This window comes from Haemorhous mexicanus, chromosome 3 (genome assembly GCF_027477595.1).
Source record: "Haemorhous mexicanus isolate bHaeMex1 chromosome 3, bHaeMex1.pri, whole genome shotgun sequence".
Lineage (NCBI taxonomy): Eukaryota > Metazoa > Chordata > Aves > Passeriformes > Fringillidae > Haemorhous > Haemorhous mexicanus.
This window is the reverse complement of record NC_082343.1, coordinates 57909070-57931866: the sequence shown is the minus strand read 5'-3', so window position 1 is coordinate 57931866 and position 22797 is coordinate 57909070. Positions and strand designations below refer to the sequence as shown.

General features: G+C 37.7%; 1 protein-coding gene across 1 annotated transcript in view; it reads right to left on the bottom strand.

Moving 5' to 3' along the window:
- The window catches only part of RGS17 (regulator of G protein signaling 17), a 70242-nt gene that overhangs the window by 10100 nt on the left and 37345 nt on the right, over positions 1–22797 (bottom strand). The window contains exon 2 of the mRNA XM_059843368.1: positions 18083–18226. Coding sequence (XP_059699351.1) covers positions 18083–18201 — 119 coding nt within the window. The 5' untranslated portion in view covers positions 18202–18226. The remainder of the gene's footprint in view (positions 1–18082; positions 18227–22797) is intronic.

The following is a 22797-nucleotide window of genomic DNA, read 5'->3' as shown; positions in this document are numbered from 1 at the left end:
TGCAAATTACCCATGATAAAAGCACAACAAAACAACTATTGCCTTAAAAGGGGAGAGTTTTGGATGTCTAAAGGCAGAGTCTAAATGGAAAGCACTGGTATGAGTTTGTTCTCTCTTTGTATAGAAGGTTTGTTCAATGTTGATTTGTTGTTTGTTTGTTGATGTTGTTTGTTGAATGTTGATTTTATTACTTTGGAGAGTACAGTAAAAAATACTTCAGCGGCCTGAGCTTGATGCACCTTTCAAATATATCTTGGGTTCTGGACTGCTACAAAACCAATAAGTTTCTTGAACTACTGCAACAGTATTATTATGAGTTATTTCTGCTTGGAGTGAAGATTTTTCTATTTTGCAACTTCACATGCTTTATAAATAAAAAAGTTAATGATCAGGGACTACTTGAAGAAGCATATATATTGAACAAATGACCGCAAATAAGGGTAAGTCTGTCCAGGTTTCTAGCTGATGTGTTTTTGGGGGTACTGCTGGGATTTAGAAAACGGATATTTATTTATTTAGCTGCTATTATTTGACTGTTAATATTCAAGTTAAGCAATTAAGTAATTATTCTGTTGAGTAATTACATAGCTAAATCAATACTGAAGCACCCTATTGCATGAGAATATAAAAAGGCCAAGTTAATTGCATAGAATCATCAAGAGTTGAACTAATTTAAGAGCAAATATCTCACTGACTCTTCCTCCAGCTGATGGTTTTAGCCTTTTAGTAAATTGCATCCCTACTGCTGCACTTACCTTCTACTGCCTTTAAGAAACTGAAGGTAATTTAGAGTTTGCACCTGATCTTTCATTCTCTGTAAATCCAGTAAATAAATGGCATTTAATTGGTTCCCATGTTCTCATGTACCAGTAGCCTAAATCCAGTAAATCAGTCAAATTACTGTTTCATTATGGCAAGAAAACCATGCCATTGTGAGAGGTGCCAAGATCAATATTCTGCCCCTGCATGGCTGACCAGGTACTATTCATTCAGGTATTTTCTGTTATGTGCCTCATATGCAATATATCCTCACAGTATTTTCTGATTATGTCTGGCACTGAAGATAGTGTGACTATTAAAACCTCTTGCCTTAATGGTGTTTTTTTGTACTGCCATGCAGATAAGGAGTAGAAATCAAACTGGGACACTCTGAATGGCTATTGAGTTGGCTGTTTAAGGAGATCTGTGCTCAGTTTCTTATTTTTTGGCTAAAATTTGTAGTCTGCTGGGCAGTGACTGCACTTTAGGCTGGATGTGCTTCTGTCATGCAGTGGGGCCATGAGCCCTCTAGCCACAACTGTAACAGAGAAATCTTCCTTGTTCTAGGCCAAAGGTCACGTTAAGTCAATTGTCCATACATAATCTGAAGGCAGAATTTTGTTTTCCCATGAAAGTCAATATTCAGATAAGATTCTCTGGATAACAGATGTGCTGACAGGTTTCCTTCACTGATCGACCCTTTGAAAGAATTTATCTCATGGGCACTGCACTTCACCCTATGCTACTCCTAGAATTTTTTATTATCATCAGATGAAGAGACATAATATTTTTTAGCTTTCTAAAAACCCCCAAAAACTCTCTCCCCACAAAAGACCTCAAGATAACAAGATTTAATTATGATTTTAAAATTACAGTGGTAGATGACGTAAAATGACCATTCCCCAAAAGTCTTGAAAAACACAATTTACCAAATTTACCAAATCGATTCAGATAGGAAATATTTTTTATTTTCTAATTGAAAGAGGAAAAGCCTTTAAACAAACAAATTACTGCACATGAAAACAAGAGCATATGTTTAGTGCATTTTCCTGAAATGAGGGGAAGGTGGTCTTGAAAACTCTTAGTGTTGGTGCCCATCTTTGTCTCAATCTTTTGCCAGCTGAGTAAATACCTTCACTCTTCAATTCAAAATGGGTGTGCTCCGGCTGATCTCCCTGCTCTCTGATTCCTTTCATTTTATTACAAGTGTTTAACTTAAAACATGCTATATGAACAAATGTTGTTTTATTTCAGATGAAAAAATCTTCATGCTAGTATCTTTTTAATTTTTGAATGCAGTTCAACCTGATCAGACTATCTTCAATACTGGGGTTCAAGAGTCAGTCACTGAAAAATCAATTGTTCACACAATTGTATTCAGAAGCTCACTCCTAAATGCTGAGGTATGCTCTGTTAGATGTCAGAGATAAATGTGCTCCCAATATCCCATATGCTGTGTGATAATGGAAAAGACAACTATACTGGGATTCTTCAATTTCTTTTATGAAACCTAATTTAATTTATGACTCAAAATAATTTTGTCATTTTTTTTCTGACACCTGGAGTATTTAAGCTTGACGTCTCTGAATACTAGTCAAGACTGTGTTTGTTAATGCACAGAGGAGAATGATGATTTTGCTACACTTTGCAAAGCAATAATAATGAAAAATAATTGCAATATTATTGTGACCCATTCATAAAAAACAATACAGCTATGTTAATCTCAAATCACTGTCTTCTATCTCCATTTTAATGTCACAAAAATAGGATGGGAATGAAATGTTATGTGAACAATATTATCCAATTATAGCTCTTTTTTAAAAGCTGAGGTAAAGGGTAAAAAACTGGTTTCTAATAAAGTTAAGGAAAGAATTCACTTTTTTGTTCCAGTAAGTGAAAAATATCCAGAATAATTATCTGAGAAAAACTAGACCTAGAATCGTTATTTTTATGAAGAGGCAATGCCATGTACTAGACATTTTCATAGGCTCAGATAAACTTGCAGTATATCCTTCAAGTCCCTGGCTGTATTAGAGAGAAAGGGGACCCATCTCTTATCTGACCTTGAGTTTATGTCCTTCTAAGAACAGCAAGAAAGACTAAAGCTCTACAACTCTTCCAATAGCACCAGTATGTTCAAAATGTCAGCCAAATTTGTGGCAAGACATGAATTCGAGAGTGGAGGCTTACATGGATGCCTAGAGGTCTGCAAGGCAAACATAAGTGATGTGTAGTAAATTTATTATTCCCATATGTCTGCCTTGGTAATCTGTGAGAGACTTTGAAGGGAAATGGTGGTCAAAAGCCTATGGAATCATTTGCTTAGACTGATCTGAATATGGCCTTAACTCGGCAGAACATAATAATTTTTTTACAAATAGGAAACAGATCAAAAAAAAAGTGAAGGTTTTTTTTGTCATTAGTGTCAATCCAAGTTCTTTAACAAGACAATGATTTACAGCTCTTCACTGAATTCAATAAAGAAATGTAGGATGTAAAATTTTATATTGAAAACAAGTTAGAAATTTAATGAAAAAAAACCTACATTGTACTCTGAGTAAAAAATTACTTGTCTTGTGCTTAAAATAAATAATGAGATTGTGTTAAGCAGACTGACATAGGAAAGCAGTCTGTTGGGGCAAAGCCAACAATTACCATAAGGCTATAATCAGCCCACTTGGCATTGTCCACTGAAACTATAAACTCCTTTCAAAAAGTCCAGGTACCTGTGGTGCTGAGTCTTTTAAGTGCCAGAGTTACATTTGCCTTAGGTGATAAGATGGTGCAAGAGGCAAATATGATCCAAATTGTTTTTAAAAGAAAAAATCAATCCAGCATAGACTCCAGCTTGAATTTATAAACTGGACATCTGCTTCTGTGAGCCTTACCTCATGTGACTAAAACCCCAAACATTTTTTTGTTTTTTAATAATGCAAGTTAACCGTCCTAGAGATTTTGTATTACAGCTCAAACGCCTCCAGTATTTCAAAGCATCAGGTGAGGAATGTGGAGTCACAAACCTCCCAGCTCTTTGTTCAGCTTACAGTGTAATCTCATTTTTTTAGCCTTTAACTACAAGGGCTGCAGTAATAACTGGCCTGGGTTTTTTTCTCCTAAGTCACAAAAAGTAAGGTAAAATGAAGTGGTTTGTCTCTTCCAATGCTTTGTCTCTTCCAATGCTTTGTCTGTTCCAATGGCTAGAAAGCCTACAATTTTTTCTTTTCCAATTTTTCTTTGTTGTATTTTCCCCCTTGATTCCATTTATGATGTAGTGCGTGTAGTGTTGTAGATCATATTTCTCCTCTTTTTTCATCTTTGTTTGAAGAGCACACAACTGAGAAATAGTCTGTAACAGAGGGTTGGGCACTTCTATGTGCCATGAAAAAGCTTAGGATCCTCTGCTCAGGATCCAGTAATATTAAAAGCAGGCAGACTTCTGGCTCTCATATGCACATTTCTGCATACCATAAATCCTGTGGGCCAAGCAGGAGCACAAGGTGTAAACTTTCTGGTCTGATCTTTCCTACCCAGGATGGATGCAGAAGCTGTTTCACAGGCCCTTCGACCAAGGTTTTATGGAGAATGCAGCTGAATGGAACTGAGTTTGTGTTTTGCACAGATTTGAAAGTTAAAATTAATTTACTTCTGAATTGGGTTTCTAACAAAATAGTGTTTGTGGAAAAGTTTAATGACATTTCATAACTACTTTTGATATTTCTAGAAATAATTATCATTACATTTTAAAATGAAATACTCAGTTGTCTTTATTTTATTCATTGTTAGTTAGCATTATTCTTACTACTCCTTTGTGAGTAATTCTAGTTAATGTAGTAAAAGAATAGATTTAAATGAAATATTGTGCTTAACTTTAAGAAGCTCTTTAGAAAAATTACATTCTGTCACAGCAGATTTCTTTTCCAGTAGGCTTTCTGATTATGAGACAAGTGATTTTCTATTAAGAAAGCAGCTCATCAGGAAATCCAGGAGCTATAACGCTTAACTTCATGATACATGGAGTGTTTGTTAAAGCCTCATCTCTCAGAGTGCTGCAAACAGCATCTCCATTTTTCACTCAGAATTATGTTTATACCAAGAGCTATGGAGAGAAGTGTGAAGAACAATGCCTTACAGCATTAAAATCCCAAAGCACAGCAAAAAATGCATTTGTCTCTTGTGTTTGAGGTATCCTTGTTTCCCTAAAATAGTGTTGAGATTTCTAGAAGAGTGGCATTGACAGTATAGCTGTGGAGTGTGTGGATACAGGAATAGAGATGTAGTCAAAGCCCCTTGTGCCTACAGATGGATATCTTGGCCCATTCACTGTCTTATTTCTGACACCAATGCTGTAGCAGCAATCCAGGGGGACTGAAAGAATCATTGCCCATTCTCCTGTGTTTGTCTTTAGTGCTGCTATTACAGTGCTATTTCAACTTTTCTGTGTAATGGAATAGCTTTTAGCCCTGTGAGATACTGAAGAATTCAGAAGGAAATACACTTTAAAATACTACAGATGAATAGGGTGCTACCTTTCTTCCTTGTGCAAACCTGGACTAAGTTCTGTGAGTTCTTTTGTTCAAAGGTATATGATAAGGCCAGATCATCTTTGTTGAGAGCTGTAACTTTTCCATGAAAAATAAGAAACTTCTCAGTTCATTTGAGATTGTGTCTTTCTGCCATACTTTGAATGTGGGGGAAAGTGGGTTTGATTTCTTACTGGTTTTCAATTGCTGTGCTTTCTTAATACTGTGCAGCATTCAGCCTAATTTGTCAAAAGTCAGTATAGATTCAACATAAACCATAAAAAAAAAGGAGATTGGTGGAAATCACAGTTTAAGATATCTGGAACACCTCAGGCTCTTAAGGTCTAGTCAGTTAAGACATTTAGCTCTGTCCTGATATATGTTGGGCTATTCCTCAGCTTGAGTAGAAGCAGAATTGAACCCAAATGATCTACTGCTTAAGAGTATAATCATCTCTTTGCAAATGGGAAATCTTGGCCAGGATGGAGTTTATGTAAGATCATTATATAAGGTTATTAAATTGCATCCCACATGGCAGAGTAAAGGTAGATCATCCTTACTGAAATATGAGTGTTAAAGTAAAGTAAGTCATAGAGGGATGTGCTCTGTAAAGCAAGTACTTAAAAGGTTTTAGCAAAGCTCCAGTGTTTCACTCTCTTCCCTTTCCTGTATATTTAATATTTTTAAATGGAATAGACATAAAATCTGGTAACCTTTTCTCCTCTTAAGGGACAGTAAGATTAACAGTCTCTTTATAAAGCCACGAGTTATATTTTCCTTCCGTATTTTCCATCAAAGTTGAAATTAGTGTATGTTTGGCAGACAAATTGTCAAATTTGTCCAAACTACATTTTCTTTTTGGACCCCATGAAAAATTTGAAAGAAAAGCCTTGTAGAATTAAAAATTCACATGTCAATACTTCTTCCATCATAGATTCATATTTGCAATGTGATATTTGATGTAATTTTTATATTGATTCTTTTGTCTTTTAGAAAGTGTTCTGAAATGTATTGGCAATGGAAAAAGTAACCTGCTGGAAAACCCTTGATAAAAGGGACGTTCTCCTAAAATACTCAGAAAGACCCTCAGAAATGTTTTGCAAAAATTTTAGATCTGATTTTCAGTCTTAAAACTGAGTTCAGTGTTTCCTGATGTTGAGAGGGAACCTCCTGTGTTACAGCTTGTTTTCCTTGCCTCTGGTGTCCTGTCACTGGGCACCACTGAAAACACCCAGTCTCCATCTTCTTTGTTCACTCCAAGTGTTAATACCTATTGATAAGAGCCTTCTGAGCCCTCTCTTCTCCAGGTGGAACCATGTCAGGTCTCTCAGCCTTTCCTCACAGGAGAGGAGCTCCAGTCCTTTAATCATTTTAGAGGCCCTTTGCTGGAATCTCCAGTATACCCAGGGCTCTTGCATTGAACAGCCCAGAAATGGATATAGTGTTTTAGGCATGGCCAGTAGTGCCACAAACAACATATTTTAAAAGAGACTCCAATTGAGGAATATTCTGGGGGGCTACTTAAAAAAAAAGCAATTATATTTACACTTCAGGATGACTTCAGAGTGAAGGAGAGAACTGTTCTCAATGTCAAAGAAGGTTAAATGTTATACGAAAGAAGACTGGCCCTTTTAATGGACAGCCTCGCTGAATGTGTTGTTTTCTTCCTCTGCTCTTGTGTGACTTATTTAATATTCCTACCTGCAGGTATTGCAGCTCAGCAGGAGCTCAAAGGCAGATGGAAACCTACCAATGTGCACTGCACTTGAACTTCTGAAATAAAGGACAATATCTCTCTCAAACTTAGACTAACACAGAGAAAAATTTATAACTGTGCAAGAGAGGGAAGGACTAGTGATTTAGAGCAATCTGACTTTCCTAAACTCTTTTTTACTTTCAATGTTTTGTTCTTCTGAAAATCTGTAAGAAAATATACTTTCTGCTGGATTTTACCTTAAAGAGCTTGTACTACTTTTACATAATGATAGCCACAACAGAAGTAATTACAACTTTTGTTAAACTGCTAGTCCTTTCTAGGATATTTTTTTGAGATTTTAATTCTCATATGTGGAATGTAATTTTTGTATAGGTAAGAAACCCAAGGCTTGCCAAAGTTTTTTTACTAATGATTTCTAGTGGAGTTACTCTAGCTTTCTTCCATTAGTTTAGAGATGGTTTCTGCTTTAGGTAATATTCAACTCAAGGATGTATTTCTCTTGTCAGGTCATCCAACAAATTGCTAGTCTGGCTTAATTCCTTCCTTCAGAATAATATTACCATTCATATTCCATCTTGTATGATGGATACATTTAATTACTAGACAATCTGCAGCATCCTCACTCCTGGCTACAGCTATTTTTCAAGCAATTCCTTCATATATGTGAGACAATTAAAAGTGACAGTTCTGTACTGTTCAAAGAAATGGAAATTGTATCCTTTCAAAGGGTAGCTAGATGAATAAAAGCCCTCCAAATCACTAGCAAGCATACCTAATGGTCTCAACTAATTCTGATAAATGAGCCTAGTCTCAGTTTCTGTAGTGACTTTTTCTTTGTTATTCTTGGTTTTCAGGTATTAAAGTTGGAGCAACACCATACTTTGTGAAATTAGAGTGGACTAAACTAGTTGATGCTTATCCACATCACAGTCAAGTAAGATGGGGGATTCACTTTACATTCTTCCAGATAACAAGCAGGATTGAGACCCTCCATGCCAGTCTGTGTACATTACAGACATCTGTTTTGTTGGTGCTGGTTTCCAAATTTTGTAAGACAAGGCCCTCAGCTGGGAAGCACTTTCAGCATGGATGTCAACAAAAACTGAAATTACCCATTCCTTCATAATGGGTGCTCAGCATCTGCTAGTATCTGGCCTTCAAACAGGTATTTCAGAAGAACCAGAGCTGCCATCTAGACAAATACATGTGCTATGGAACTATTAAGGGTGACTAGACAAAGATCTCCTTTGCCTTTCTGACTCACATAATGAATGTCTGACCCACTTTTCTACTGAGAGGATCTCCATCTAATAAGGGCTTCCTTACAGAGGTCCAGACTAATTTCCATTAAATATTCTCATTTTTTCTCTTTAAAGTGCTAGACATTTATTCCTATTTTAACTGGCAATTTAAACTGATTTAGAATTATGCACAGTTTAAAACTAAATGTATGCAAAATAGAAATTCTGCTGCTGAAAGATTTTAGCAGCCTTTTTTTTTCCCTTTCAATTTGGAACTTCAGGCTGCATTTATTCTTGCAGATAAAATGTTCTGGGAGAGTCCTGAAGTTGACTGGCACCACATAGCCCCAGTCCACCAAAGCCCATGCCCAAAACAGGGTTTCTGCCACGGGCCAATGGCTGGGAAAGCACTTTGGCACTGGTCAAATCTCTGTCAAGGAGTTAACACTTGCTAATAATTTACTGTACAGGCTGACTGTAGCCCATTAGACCCTGGCCCTTCTTAGTCTACTTACTGATATAGACACTGTCAGTGTGTTTAACTTGGATAAAGGTGTTTTGTTATGGTTTTTGCATATTGAATATTAAATTTTTTATTATTCTACAATGAATAAAGTTCAGAGGATGTGCAAGGGGACTTTGGCACCTTTAAAATGTCACCATCTATCAACATGCCTTACTTCAGGTGGTATTTTGATCTCAGACCCATTGTGACCTTTCACGTACTTCTCTGTTTATGTGATGTTCCATGGACTTCTGAGTTAATGCATCTTTGAGTAAATATCTAATTGCAAATTTGTCATAAGAAAACCAAAAGCAGCCCAAACCCTGTCAGGGAGATTTCAAAGGCTCCAAACTCCTAATATCTGTAATTCACAGCATAAGCTGGACTCAGGCATTCTCAGCACTCCTTATGTTTTTTTATTTTCTCCACAGCAACAGTCAAGCTGTGCTCTGGTGACAGAAAATCTGTCATGACATTATGAATTTTCCTCCAGCCAGTGTTCCACAGACACCAAGCTGAACAGCATTTTGGCACAGGCAGGTGGGAAATGGGTATGAGGGGAGAGGGAGAGCCAAGACACTGATGCTCTGAAGCAATCCATTTCTTAAACAGCCTCAGAGGAGGCATCAAGCTGCTTTTCACCAGTGGAAGTGATTCTGCCGCTGCTTTCCCTCTCTCCAGTCTCCTCAAGAGCTGTTGCCCCTGAATACACTCTTGTGTGCTGTGCCAGGACAGAATCAAGATCATGTTCTAAAGTTAACTAGATTTAGTCTGCTCTCTCCTTCTAAGGCACTACTGTTGGTATCTTTTGCACCACTGAATTAGAATGAGCCTTGTGTAATCCCAAATCACTTCTCAGCATGTATTTATTATTCAATTTAGAAGAACTGCAGTTCTGATTTTTTTTCACTGTAATTTTCTTTACAGAAATGTTTCCTTGAAATAGGACTATTTTCTGCAGTTTGACTGATCAGGAGTTTGTATCTTAGTAGTACTACACACAAAGGAATATGCATTTTATTTGTGAATCTTCAGAAACATTTATTTAAAATTTGCTAGTCTGTTATGTTTACAGTCTACTCATTCTCTAACCTGCTTGTGTTATCACAGATGGGGAAAAAATATCAGTAAACACATGAGCCTCCATCTGTTCCTCAAAATGAAATGAACTTTCAAAGTTTAAATTATTAAGACTAAAATCCTGATACTAGGAAAGCTTGGCACAGAAAGCCCAGGGCTGATTTTGATGTTAATGAGGATTCTACCACTGGCTTGTGATGAAAGTTAACAGGCCAGCTGCAGAAGAAGCTGTTGCTCCACTCTTCGCATTAGCCTTCTATTTTTATTATTTTATTATGGGGAGAAACAAGTTTTCCTCATACCTTTGAAAATAGAAACATTTATCAGTTTGCATGGACTTAGTTTACAGTGTTAATTTTTTTTTCCAAACCAGGGTTCTTGGTTGGAAACTAATTCAGAATTATTTATATATGCTGAACGTCTGTGTTGTGTCTCGTGTATCTTTGTGCTTCCACCATGATTTCATGGTAGACTGGCAGTGTCTTAGTGATTACCCCTTTGCACCACTTGCCAAAATAAATACAGTGTGTAGCTTACAGCTTTCTCCCAGAGAAGGACATGATTTTAATTTACTTTACATGTCCCAGAAAGCAATGGCCTGCATCAAATCTACTTCTTGGCAAATTTCCTGTGGAAATGCCTTTCTGCTGTGGGAGCTGGTGGCTCACTGTCCTTGCCCCTACTCGAAGGCTGTGCAAGAGCTTGTGCTCCAACAGGAATTTGGTGGTATGTGGCAAGATGCTGAGAAGAAGAAAGGAAGAAGACAAAAGGTGGTGCATTAGCTTGGATTAAGGGATTTCTCAGCTGCTTTTTTATGAGAGGAGGTGAGATATACTTGATTGATTCAGAAGAGGGCTCCATAGTGACCAAGGCAAGTTCTCATGACATTGAATAGGTTAACTTTAAGCTTCCTTTAGTTGTTTTTACATTAAATTTTTGTTTTCTGTAAATCTTATTTCTAAAGTCCTTTTGGTTTGCCAGTAACATCTTGTTTTCCTGTATTCACATCTTACTCTCTAGAAGCAGATGCAGGAAAAAATGATAGACTACTAGTTAGGAGCAGTTAGCATATCTGTGAGCCTACCTACCTTTACACCCTCTGGCAAAAAAAGGCAGCATTTCACATCTTCTTCACAGGGAGGTGCAAGAAGTGGTCAAACCTGCCTTTACCTGCCAGCTCTGGAGCTTTGAGATAAGCTGTGTATTGAATCCCATATGAGGTAAATTTGTGGTCTGGCTCAAGGAGAGAGCAGGCTTCCAGGAATTATTAGGCTAACACTGACAATCTGGAACAGTGTCACAGAAGGGGGCAAGCCCAGAGGTTGGGCAGCCAGGCTGTGCTGCCCTAGGAGAGTTGTGTAAGCAAGCATGCACACAGCCACCTGTCTCCAGGCTGCCCTGAGGATCTAAACTTCCATAAATTTCCAGCAAAATCACTTCCCCTGTCTTAATTGTAAAGGAAAAAGAGCTTATTAAATTTCATACTTATTAGGAAGACAAGCTTCCCTGCTTTGATTTTTCTTTTTTTTCAGTTTAGAGATCATCCTTTTCTTTTGCTTTAAAGGGAAAAGAAATGCTTTTCTTGGGCAGTGTTTAATAAGCACTGTTAATTTACAGAAGTATGAAAAAAAAACCAGCTTGACAAGCTGTTTATTTTCAGTGTGTATTCTGATTATTTTTACAAATGCTGAGAATTTAATTCTTTTATTTTAAGTACCTCAGGGAACTTTGAGAGGCCTATTTTTGAGGACTAGGTATTTAAATCCTCAGTCCACACTCACCCCATGGTGCCTTCCATCAACAATAGGAATGTCTGCCAGCTTTCTCTCATGGGTTCAGCACTGAGGATATGTGGATTTAAAGACAAGGTGATTTAAGACTGATTTTCATAAATATCATGTTCAGTAGCTTCTGTGACAAGAGAGATAATGGATTTTATTCAGCTTTAAATACTACCCATCAAAGAACTGGTGCTACTTTCCTAAGAAAGCACCAGTAATGCCCATTGCACTTTGATAATCAGATGATACTGTCCCATAGTTGCACAAAGCACAAGTTCCTAAGCCTTCTCTCCCTCAGAAAAAATTATTCTCCGGGAAAGAGATGGAATGTTTTCATCTTTGACCTCTGCAATAGCAAGTGGTAAAAATGTAACAGTGTTCTGTGATATTTTAAAGTACAAAAAGGCTCAGATTGGAACATCTTTTCCCATTAAATATTTTTAAAAATATCACCTTCTATTTCAGTAAAATACAGTACAGTAACTTGCACTTCTGTAATTGCACTACAGTAAAAAAATTCCTGATGCACTTTTCCATATTCGCTTTTTTACAGATGTGCTGTTTTGAAAATGTAAAACACAGAGAATTGAGTTTCAGATATGTTGTCCAGGGAGGAAAAAAATAATTAAAAACAAAATTAAAAGCCAAAACACATTTTTCAGTGTTTTGTTTCAAAAATCAGTGCTTTTGTTTCAAAGGTAAAGATTTTCTTTTCTTGCCAGAAGCTTTAACAAAGTCCTGGAGCCTGGGTGACTTTTTTTGTACCAGTCTACCTCTTGTCTGCTCCTAGTCTAAAAGTTCTGCTGCAGAGAGGCTTGGGGAAAAGGATATGGGTTTTGTTTTCCACATACTTATGAACATGTGGCTATAATGTATTGCATTAATTTTTTTTTTTTTTGTTTCCATCCTTTCTTTTCTTCTCTGTCCTTCAAAATTTCTACCACAGTTAAATGAAATAAAGTGGCCATGACTGTAGCCCCCAGAAATAATCTTGTATAGACTCATGCAAAGCCTTGACACAATTTTTTTGATAGCAAACTAAGATTAAAAATGCCAGGAAAATGTTATTCTTCTCAAAGTACTAGAGAGGTGGGAAATGCAAAAAGAAAAAAATGAAGAAAAAAAAGTAGCTTTTTTTTTTTTATTTCATTTAGAGCACACTGTTTATGAAGAGGATAACACTAAACCCCATAGAGAATGGGTATTAATGCAATTTAAAATTGTTCTTAGAACTGTCTGCCATTTCATATTCATTGCACAAGTGACAGAAATATTTTCTTGTAGGCCCAAGTAAACTGTGAAACTCTTGCAAGGAAAATGTTCCCTTTAATAAAGAAAAATATTTGTGTAGCAACATCATCAGGAAGAAATTTCAGAGTAAGTCAAAGCAGTCATAGACAAGTTATAAGAACTGAGGAGAGAGGTTTCTTGCCAAGACCAACTCTTGTTTACTGCCAAGATGGCAAATACCCTATCTTCCCTGGGATCTCTTGTGTGTGGGAAACTCTCTTCCACAAGTCTTCAGCAGTTTTAATGGTTACATTTTTGGGTAAAGGCCCTTCAGCTCATTCACTTCAACTGAGCTGCAGGTGAAGCCAAGTGATCATCTTAACTTATCCCCTGGAAGCCTTTCCATGTCCCCCAGACTGCCATACTGCTAAGGTCTCTTGCAGGGCAGATGTCAGACCCCTTCTGAGCCTTCTGTTTACAATAAAAGGAGACAGATTTTTGGGCATCAGTGTCCCACAGTTTTTGAATTCAGTGAGAACCTTATGAAAGGGGGAATAAAAAGATATGACTCCTGCTCTGGGTAGGAGACAAATGAGAAAGCAAACTAAAACTGACAGAAAAGCCAACTTCCCTGTGCTAGTGCCTGAAGAGTTTTTTTGAAGAGTGTAATTTACAAGTGTTTGCGAGAAAACAACTAGTTTCATGTCTGCTCAGGAAGCTGGAGTAATGGATTTCTGAATAAGGATGGGGAGGTGAAATAGCAGGCTTACTCCTCTAACCTTGTCAAACTGAGCTCAAAACTATTTGGTCACAGCTCTAAGTACTAAATGGGCAACTCTCTGGAGAAAGCATAATTGAGGAAATTATGGAATGTCATGTCAGAAGACACTGCAAATTTTGCAAGTCTCAGGCTGCCCAAGTCATTGAAATGATGCCTCATAAAGAAGCACATTCTTCTGTCCTCTATTGAAATGGAGCTTTGCAGAAGCTTAAGACATGGGGAGAGTCAGTCCAGACCATAGGTACATGACTGGTACTTGTCTGTGAGCTACTTTAATTAGGCAGTCTTCCTGAAATGAGTGCCTAAGATCTATGTCTGGTCAGTGAAGAGAGGAAGGTCTTCACAAGGATGTATCTTCTGCTTCTGCTGTGAGGGGACAAGCATTTCCTGTTGGGAGCTTCAGAAGTGCTTTATTTTTTTCCACTGAGGAGGACAAGTGTTCCCTTCACTACTTGCACTCAGAAACAAGGTCAGAGCTTAAACCAGTTGGGCAACATCATGAGCATACCTGTTAACAAAAAATAGCCATCTTAATAGTCCTGTTAATCTCCACTCTTTTTCAATCTGAGCAAACCTTGGTAATAAGTCTTGCTTTGTCCCTGTAAACTGAGCAATTTACTGTCCTGACGATTATCAGTGCCAATAGATGAACTGAGTCTGACTGGGATGGAGTTAATTTTCTTCATAGGGATCCTTGTGGTGCTGTTTTGGATTTTTGACCAAAACAATGTTGATAACATATTAATGTTATAGCTGCTGCTGAGCAGTCCCTGAACAACATCAAGGATTTCTCTCTTTCTCACATTGCCTGGTCAGTGGTCTGGCTGGGGGTGCATAAGATGCTGTGAGGAGACACACCTGGGACAGCTGACCACAACTGACCAAAGGGATATTCCCTACCATATGACACTGGGAGTAACAGTAAAAGCTGCGGAAGAAAAGAAAGGATGGAGGTTGAGTTTGTAGCATCTGTTTCCTCAAATCACTGTAAGATGTGATGGACCATGGCTTTCCAGGACATGGCTGAACTGATGGGAAGCTGTGAATGAATTATTTGTTTTGCTTTACTTGTGCACACAGCTTTGCTTTAACAATTACACTCTTTATCTCAATGGAAGAGTTTTGTCACTTTCACTTTTCTGATTCTCATCTCCATCCTGCTTCTGAGCAGTGAGTAAGCATCTGCCTGGGGCTGAGCTACCTACAAGGGTTATCCCACAGCAGTAGAGAAGTCCTTCAAATACTTGTTATCTTTAAGAAAGAAATATTAGATAAAAATAATTTTAAAAAGGGTTTTAATAAGAGGTACCAAATAATTTCTCAAATTTTTTGCTCTTGACAAGTGTCTATTAGGCAAGATACTTTCTCCCTAAACAAAGGTGCGAATATTTGCCTATGCTGTTGTGCAAACAGAAGACTTAATGCCTATTCTGATTTTAACATGGGGTAGAACAGAAGAAAACAAGCACCACATGATCCACAAAAGATATTTTCAGAATTCTAATTATCTATTTGGATAGAGTAGCTACTGAACTAGCTATTTGAATAGCAAAAAGGAAACATTTTTTAATAAAATCTGCACATCCCATTTCTGTGAATGGTGAAGAAGTTGAGGCAATAAGTGGTTAGTGATGTAAGAGCTATCATCAGTCACACACTGGTGGAAAAAGCTGAAGAAAATTCTTATCTTGATAGAACATTGCCTTTCCCATTAATGAATCCAGAAACATTTCCAGACAGGTATCTCTTGAGAAATTAATGTTACTCAAATACAAAGACCTGTGGAACTAGGGAAAGCATGTAATTACATTAGGTCCGCAGAACCTGTTAGATTAGGCTTTTCTATTACAGAGAACTACCCTAGAGAATTAATTAGCTAGAATCCCCTATATATGAGAGAATAATAAAGTTAGTTACTTTTAAAAAGTTATCATTAAATTGGGCATCACAATCAGTTACTTAATTTTAACTGAGATTCTGAAACATTTCATACTGCATTTTTCAAAGTTTTGTCCCATCTTTCCTCTAATGGAGTTTCTACTACAGAATCTTAGATGTTAAAGCTGGAAAATACTTATTACGTCACCTTTTCTGTCTTTTTGATTTTAGCAAACATGAGTCATGTAACTGTTCCTTTGATGATTTATTTGACTTAATCTTGAAAACTAGCTAACAGGATTTCTCCATGCTTTGTCTAATCTACTTTGCAAAGAAAAATCCCAACCTCAAGCCCTGAAAAACCCTGAAAGACACTAAAAAAACTAAGAGAGCAGCTGAAGGTACATCCTATGTTTCAAATCAATAATTACTCTAATTTAAGTTTAATGTGCATAAGCTGTTTACAGATATAATGGTATTGCCTTCTAAGGACTGGAGGCACTCCAAGGGTCACAAGAGCTTCATACTAGAGTATCATTGTCAAATTTAAGATTTCTTGAGTTGCAGCTTGCTTAAAAAGTGAAATCAGTTGTCATTAATTTTTAGAAATTTGATGGATATAATATTGAATACTATTGATAGTATATGAACACTATTGATATTATATGAATATTATTTATTGATATTCTAGCATGCAAGGTAAAAGCCAACCCTAGCTGAACATGCACAATGATGGGCTTTATTTTCATTCAGAAAAGAGATGTTGTATTCAGGGTGGATAACTCCATGAAAACATCATCTCTGGGGCAGTTAAAAAATAAGCAGAGTGCTAGGAATTAATAACAAAACTCAAGAGCAAACACAAAACATGGTGCACCCATGTCTCAGCAACACAGATCTAGTCACACATGTCAGACAGGAAATAGTAGAATAAGAAAGGTCCATAGAGAGACACAAGGTAGGTGTGTAAATAGGACAGATAAGGATAAATCATGGTCTGGGTCAGTTTCTGTGTCACAGAGATTAAAACAGAGAAGACTGTGGAAGACAAAACAGGTGAAGGAAGATATGAGAGAGCTCTGTAAAATCTTGACCATCCTGGGAATGATTAGTCACTGTTCTTCATGTAAGAACAAGGAACCATCAAATGAAATTAATTTCGAGTAGGTTAACACAAATAAAAGGGAGTACACTGGCACATTGTAGAATTTATTGCTAGAGGAAACCCTGGGTGCCAAAATTTTAGATGAGTCTAGGAAGTCGCTTCAGAAAATGGCTTGCCAAATCAAGGAAAGAAAATTCAACCAAGGTCTATAAACCACACAAAAAGGAACTCTGGGCCAGGAAATCCCTAAATTGCAGATTGACAGTAGTTGTGAGGTGTGTTTCTGTGGGTAGTTTGAGGAGGTGCATTCCTGCTTGTTTTATCCTTATCTTGTGGTATCTGATAAAGGTCACTTCCTGAAACAGGATACTGAAGTAAATGAATCTCTGAACTGTAACAGCATAGCTGATGTTGTGCCCTTGTCCCAGAGCAGAAAGAAAAGTGACAAACACCCTCTCTTCCTGTTTAATACACTTCCACCTATTTCTCAATATGGATTGAACATATTGCAAAGTTACGTGGTAAAACATGAGCTCTGGCTCATCCTTGCTCCAAATACACTCTGCCTTCAGGTGAAACTGGAAATAGCAGCCAAAGCAGGTCCACCCTGCCACTGCCTCCAGGATGTGGCAGTATCTTGGAAAAAACCCCTATCCTTAGTGCATATATACTGGTAAGTATTTTTAAACATACTGAAGCAAACAGCCTCAGGTTTTAGACTGGGGCCAGAGGGGTGATTGAAGTGAAAATAACACAGATACACAGAGGAATGGTGACTCCAAAAAAACTGAACTGTCTGGTTAATATGATGCACAGGCTCTGAACAGTACTGCATGTCATTTACCTTATATTTAAATACTGTGTTCATAAAAATAAGAAATAAAGATCTGATGCATCTCAAGACGCTGAGAATTTAAAGCTATTTTTGGAACTGACTTTAAATCTTTGACTTTACAAGTGAACACTTTGTTGAGGAAGGGACAAGCAGCCATTAAAATTATGCCACTCCATTCAAAAGCAGAATTTATGGCTCATGTTTTCAGATTTACAGAATTTGTATTATTATTTATATTACCTGTTATATTAGTCATATAACAGGGCACCACATATTCACATTTATGACCATCTCCCTTTTTTTCTCCTGAATGCAGAGAACTGCACTATCAGAAGTACAAGCAGAAAAAAAATATTTTGAATGCAAGCTATAAAATATTCATTATCGAGTCTCTCACTCACAAATACATATTCTACAACTAAATTTTCTCATTTAGTTATGGCTTAAGTAGGATAAATATAGCTTGAATTTACTATTCTTTCCTCTTCCCCATCACAAGATGTCCAACCAAATCAGGGCATATTTAAATCAATTTTTAAGTGAAAAGTTAAATTGTGTCTCCTCTCCCAGAAGTTAACATGTTCCCAGTGTTTTCCATTCTCATTGTTTACCTGTGGTGGATATGGAAGCAAATATACTACAGGACATACCATGAACAGCTGCAGCAACAGCACCAACAAAAGCAACATGTGTTGTTGGGCCTTTGGTTTCCAGGTGCTTGAGACACAGCTGATGTTCCTTCATTTTGTGACTGCTGCCTCTTTCTCATTTCAGCTACTTCAGTGCCCAAGTGGCTATAAGAACACAGACATAAGAGATGTACAGAATTACTACAGACCGTCATAAATTGCATTCACATTTCTACAGCAATGCCTGATGCAACTGCTTCTCACAGCACATGGCAACAAAAGCATGGGACCATCACCTGAGCCAGCCAAGGAATAGCTCCACTGTGTTGAAAGCAGTTTCCAGAAGAAAACATCTCAGTGATACTCATGCTCCTGGGCTGCTGAATCACTCCTGTCCTTACTGGCTGGACTGGCTGGACTCAAAGAGCTTTTTATTATCAGTGTTTTTAACAGCAAGCCATACAGCTTTTGTAGCAACTGGGAGAGACTGCCTTGTTCCTTACCATAGGACTATCACAGCTGTTTCCATTGTGCTGAATATACAGCTAAAAATACAGCAGGATGGTTATTCACCTTCAACATGAGTTGGAAACTGATTTTTTTTACTTTTTGAGTTCTTTAGTCCACGCTGGACCAATGAAATTGATGAGAGTGATATTACATCAAGGGCAGCTCTCTGGTAAGGGCCAAGATTTTTATATGTCATAATTGAGAAGCTTGCTACTTAAGAGTCATTCTTGCTAAATAAAATTAATAATAAATATGTATTTATAAAATACTTTTCCACCTTTGAGACTATTTTCTCAAAGATCTTCTTTTCTCAAAAGATCTTTTCTCAAAGTCACAGATCTTCTTTGCCCATTGCTAGTTTTTCCTAGATTTTATTAGGCCAAGATTTTTTTCCTTCTAGTGACTTGAAACATGCAGGAGGAAGTAGTATACAACGTGTTATTTGGTCTTCAAAAGAAGTTAAACGTTTACTGATAAGTTACATTATTTAGGAAGGTTTAGATGTCAGGATCCTTCTAATGGCTCACATCTTTCTACAACAACTTTAATTTTCCCAGAGTAATGGCTAGTACAAACATATAAATTAGAGTAAATTTGGTACTTTTGCCTTTGCAAAAGTGCTAACAGATTACTGTGGGGAGGTGCTTGGTTTGAAACAGAAACGGGTAGAGATGGCCTGGTGTGAGCAGCATGCACTGTGCTCCACACTCTCAGGGCATCCTGCTACAACCAGGAGTGCTGGGGAAAGGCAAAATCTGATTGATTTGCCACCTGGGTACACCATGCACAGACAAATAAGAGACATGCCACTTCTTCCACATGCACTCAAGCAGCAGCTGTGAGAGTTACCATTTACATGGTTGCTGAAACTCCCGAGGCTTTTTTTCTGCAATAGTGTCCTTCTGGACAGCTTACCCACAACCACACACAGCAAGGATACTAAGCTTCAGAACTCAAACCCATGCTCTAAAACTCAAGAACCTCAAGGTTGGTGGTTATTTTGGCTTCTTGCATAGCTACCTTTTCCATGTATACTGTCACTGAGTAGAATCAAGTAATTTCTGTAGTGTTTGGTCAAATCAAACAATGAAGAACTATTTAACTATCACAGGTAGTTGCACCTGCTTGTGCCATTGATATCACTTATGGTTTATTGCTGCTCTTGAAAATTAAAATGACATGCAAACAAAACACACACTTTTTTTTTTTTTTTCATGACAAATGCAAACTTCTGGGGTTAGAAAGTGATGCTCTGGTGTAACTGGATAACTGCCCATATTGTTTCAATAGATAGGAAGGAAGGGAAATTGTTGAAGCATATTATGTAGCTCAGAGAGTAAGTGATAGTGTGAAGTATTTTTCTCCAAATTACAATGCAGAACTTCTGCTGACTGTGCATGATGCATTTAAATTATTTCATAGATAGCTGTGTCATGCTGTGAATTGGTGTTTTTTTCAGCAAGTGCAATTTCTGTGATTAAAGGAATTAAAGCCAGATATTTTCAAATGGAATGTTGGTTGCTTTTAAGTAAGATAATGATTCTAGAAATATTTGTACAGCAAAAACAAACAAACAAACAAACAAATTATTAGTTTCAGAAACGAGTAAGTTACCCATATTTAGGGATTTGTTGGGCTGTAATCCCATTCATTCCACCTGTGTACCTGAAGTCAAGCATTTTTTTCACTTTTTTAGCTATATATATCTAAAGTACTATGGCTGGAATGTGTGGCACTATAAATAAAGGGGACAGGATGAAGGTCATCCATTCAGACATGATGATGACCGTTGGTGACTTTGCTGTAGTTTCACAAAAACTTTGCCACACCACAAGATGCTGCTGCCACTAAAATAAATATCCCTCTGCCTTTTCTCCTGCACAGCTCAGTCACTCATTCCCTCACCTGAGCTGTTCCCCTTCTCTGTGTTGGAAGCAGCATTTGTACAGGGACCTGGTGAATTTGATAAAAGAATAGGCATGATTGAAATGTAATCTAGAGGGAAAAGAAAAAAAATAGGTTTAACTTGCTTCAAGTGACTTTCTCATTTACCTCAGGAACATGTGCGCCCTTGGACAGAGCAGGGGAGAAAACTGAACATCAGGCAGGCAAAAAGAATGTGGGGACCACTTTCTTCCATTCCTGCTCACACTGTCAGCAAGTGATGGTGAAATGGGTGGGAATTATGCAGCTGCAGAAAGGTTAAATCTGCAACTGCAGTTCCCAACACACAGAATATGGCAGAGAGGGACAGTCAGAAGTGGGGTTTCACAGGAATGGTTCACACCTTTGATCCTGACAGCAACCTCAACCACTGAAAAGTCTCCAGCATTCATCTTTTGGTATGAACTACCATGGCCAACTGTTTCAGAGGTTTGCAAGTTTGGCAGGACACAGAATTGTGAGGAAATATGGCTCTCCATTGTAGAGCTTTTCAGGAGAAATTACTTCCTCCAAGGTTGCTCAGAGCCAGTCTAGCCAGTCTTTAGAGCAGAACTGCTTGCTTTGCTATGTTCTAAAAGCTCTGGAGTATGGGGAGGCACATAACCCATCCCCTTTCTGGCCATGCATTATTTGGTGAAGGAAGAGGACAGTCCTTGACTGCAGGTAAAATTATAATTATCTATTTAGGCTGTATTTGAAAAATAAAAAGAAACAGATAAAAGAAAGAAAGAAAAGAATCATAGAGTCAGAATCATAGAATGGTTTGGAAGGGACCTGAAAGATCATCTGGTTCCAATCTCCCTGCCATGGGCAGGGACACCTTCTACTAGGCCAGGTTGCTCAATGCCCCATCCAACATGGCCTTGAAAACTGCCAGGGATGGATGGGGCACCCACAACTCTTGGCAACTTTTTCCAGTGCCTCACTGCTCTCGCAGTAAAGAATTCTTTTCCTAAGGAAGGAAGAAAGGAAGAAAGAGCAAGCAACACCCCTCAAATCCTGTATGTACATCCAAGGAGATTCCGGCTCTAGCAGAATAAAGCATTAATTGCAATGCCAGTGAAGTGCTACAATGGGATACATTTTGAAATGGGTTGTAAACATTGGTATTATATAGTGGGACTATCCTTAGCTGCCAAATATAATGGGGAAAGATCTTACTGTCACAGTGGGGAAAAGTTGTATTTAATCCATTTCAGATTCTCTCCTTTCCACAGATGACATTGGTGTTCACTCTGAACCTTGCAGTGTCTCATGGTACAAAGAAAGCGATTTTGCTTGGCATGACTGGTGTTCTGCTCAATAAAAGCATGAGGCTGAAACTCTAAGCAATGGGACAGTGTTCTCAGTGAATACTTGAAATGTTCACTGGCTCAACCAGTGGCTGAAGTCAAAGTCTTCAGCCCTGTTCTACTGTTTGTGTTGCTTACTCTCAGAGAGCTTTAAGATGAAATTTATAATATGAAAAACCCAGCCTGTGAAGCAAAACTATTACATTTACTGAGGATGTAGTTGGATGGCTGGAAAATTTAGTTTCATGCTTATTTTGGTTGGATTTCATGTTTCATGTTTTATTTGCAAATACCAGATGTCATCTACGCAAAACAGTAATTGATTCCATTAGATTATCTAGGATGCAGAAGCAGGAATATCTTAATTCTTGGCTATATTTAGAGACTGAGCAGACAGAGGGTTTATTTTTGGTGCCTTGGTCCAAGGCATAAAAAAAATTTAGAATCTTTGATTCAGCAAGTCACTCTGATGAAATGAACAATTTTTCTGAAGTGTGAAAGTTAGTACATAATTATGAAAGACTAGAATGTTGTGAACTGATTCTGAGTAGACCTTCTAGAATAATAGTACAAATAATACACACTGTCTCCAAGATCTCAGTTTGCCTTTTAGTTTTTCACCATTTTCACTCTTCCTCAGACCCTCTAGCTTGGCAAAAGAACCAGATGGTGAAGGTGGGCCTTTTGTCCAAGGGAACAGTTTTTCTCCATGGTACACTACATATGATCTCTCAGACCATCACAGATATCAATTTCTTCTGCTGGTTTTGCATCTGGCTCTTTGCCTCCATTTGGTGGCATGGTTTACTAACTGTGTTATGATTTCTGTTTGTACAGATACGACATAGGAATAGTATTCGGGCTGGCTGGACTGACTCATTCTCTTGGGGGTAGGTTGGTATTATGGTCCTTTGAGCAATCCCATAATCATGGAGGACTTCATTTTGCATAACACCTGCTGGCCCTATTCTGTAGCTGAGGAAAGGAGCC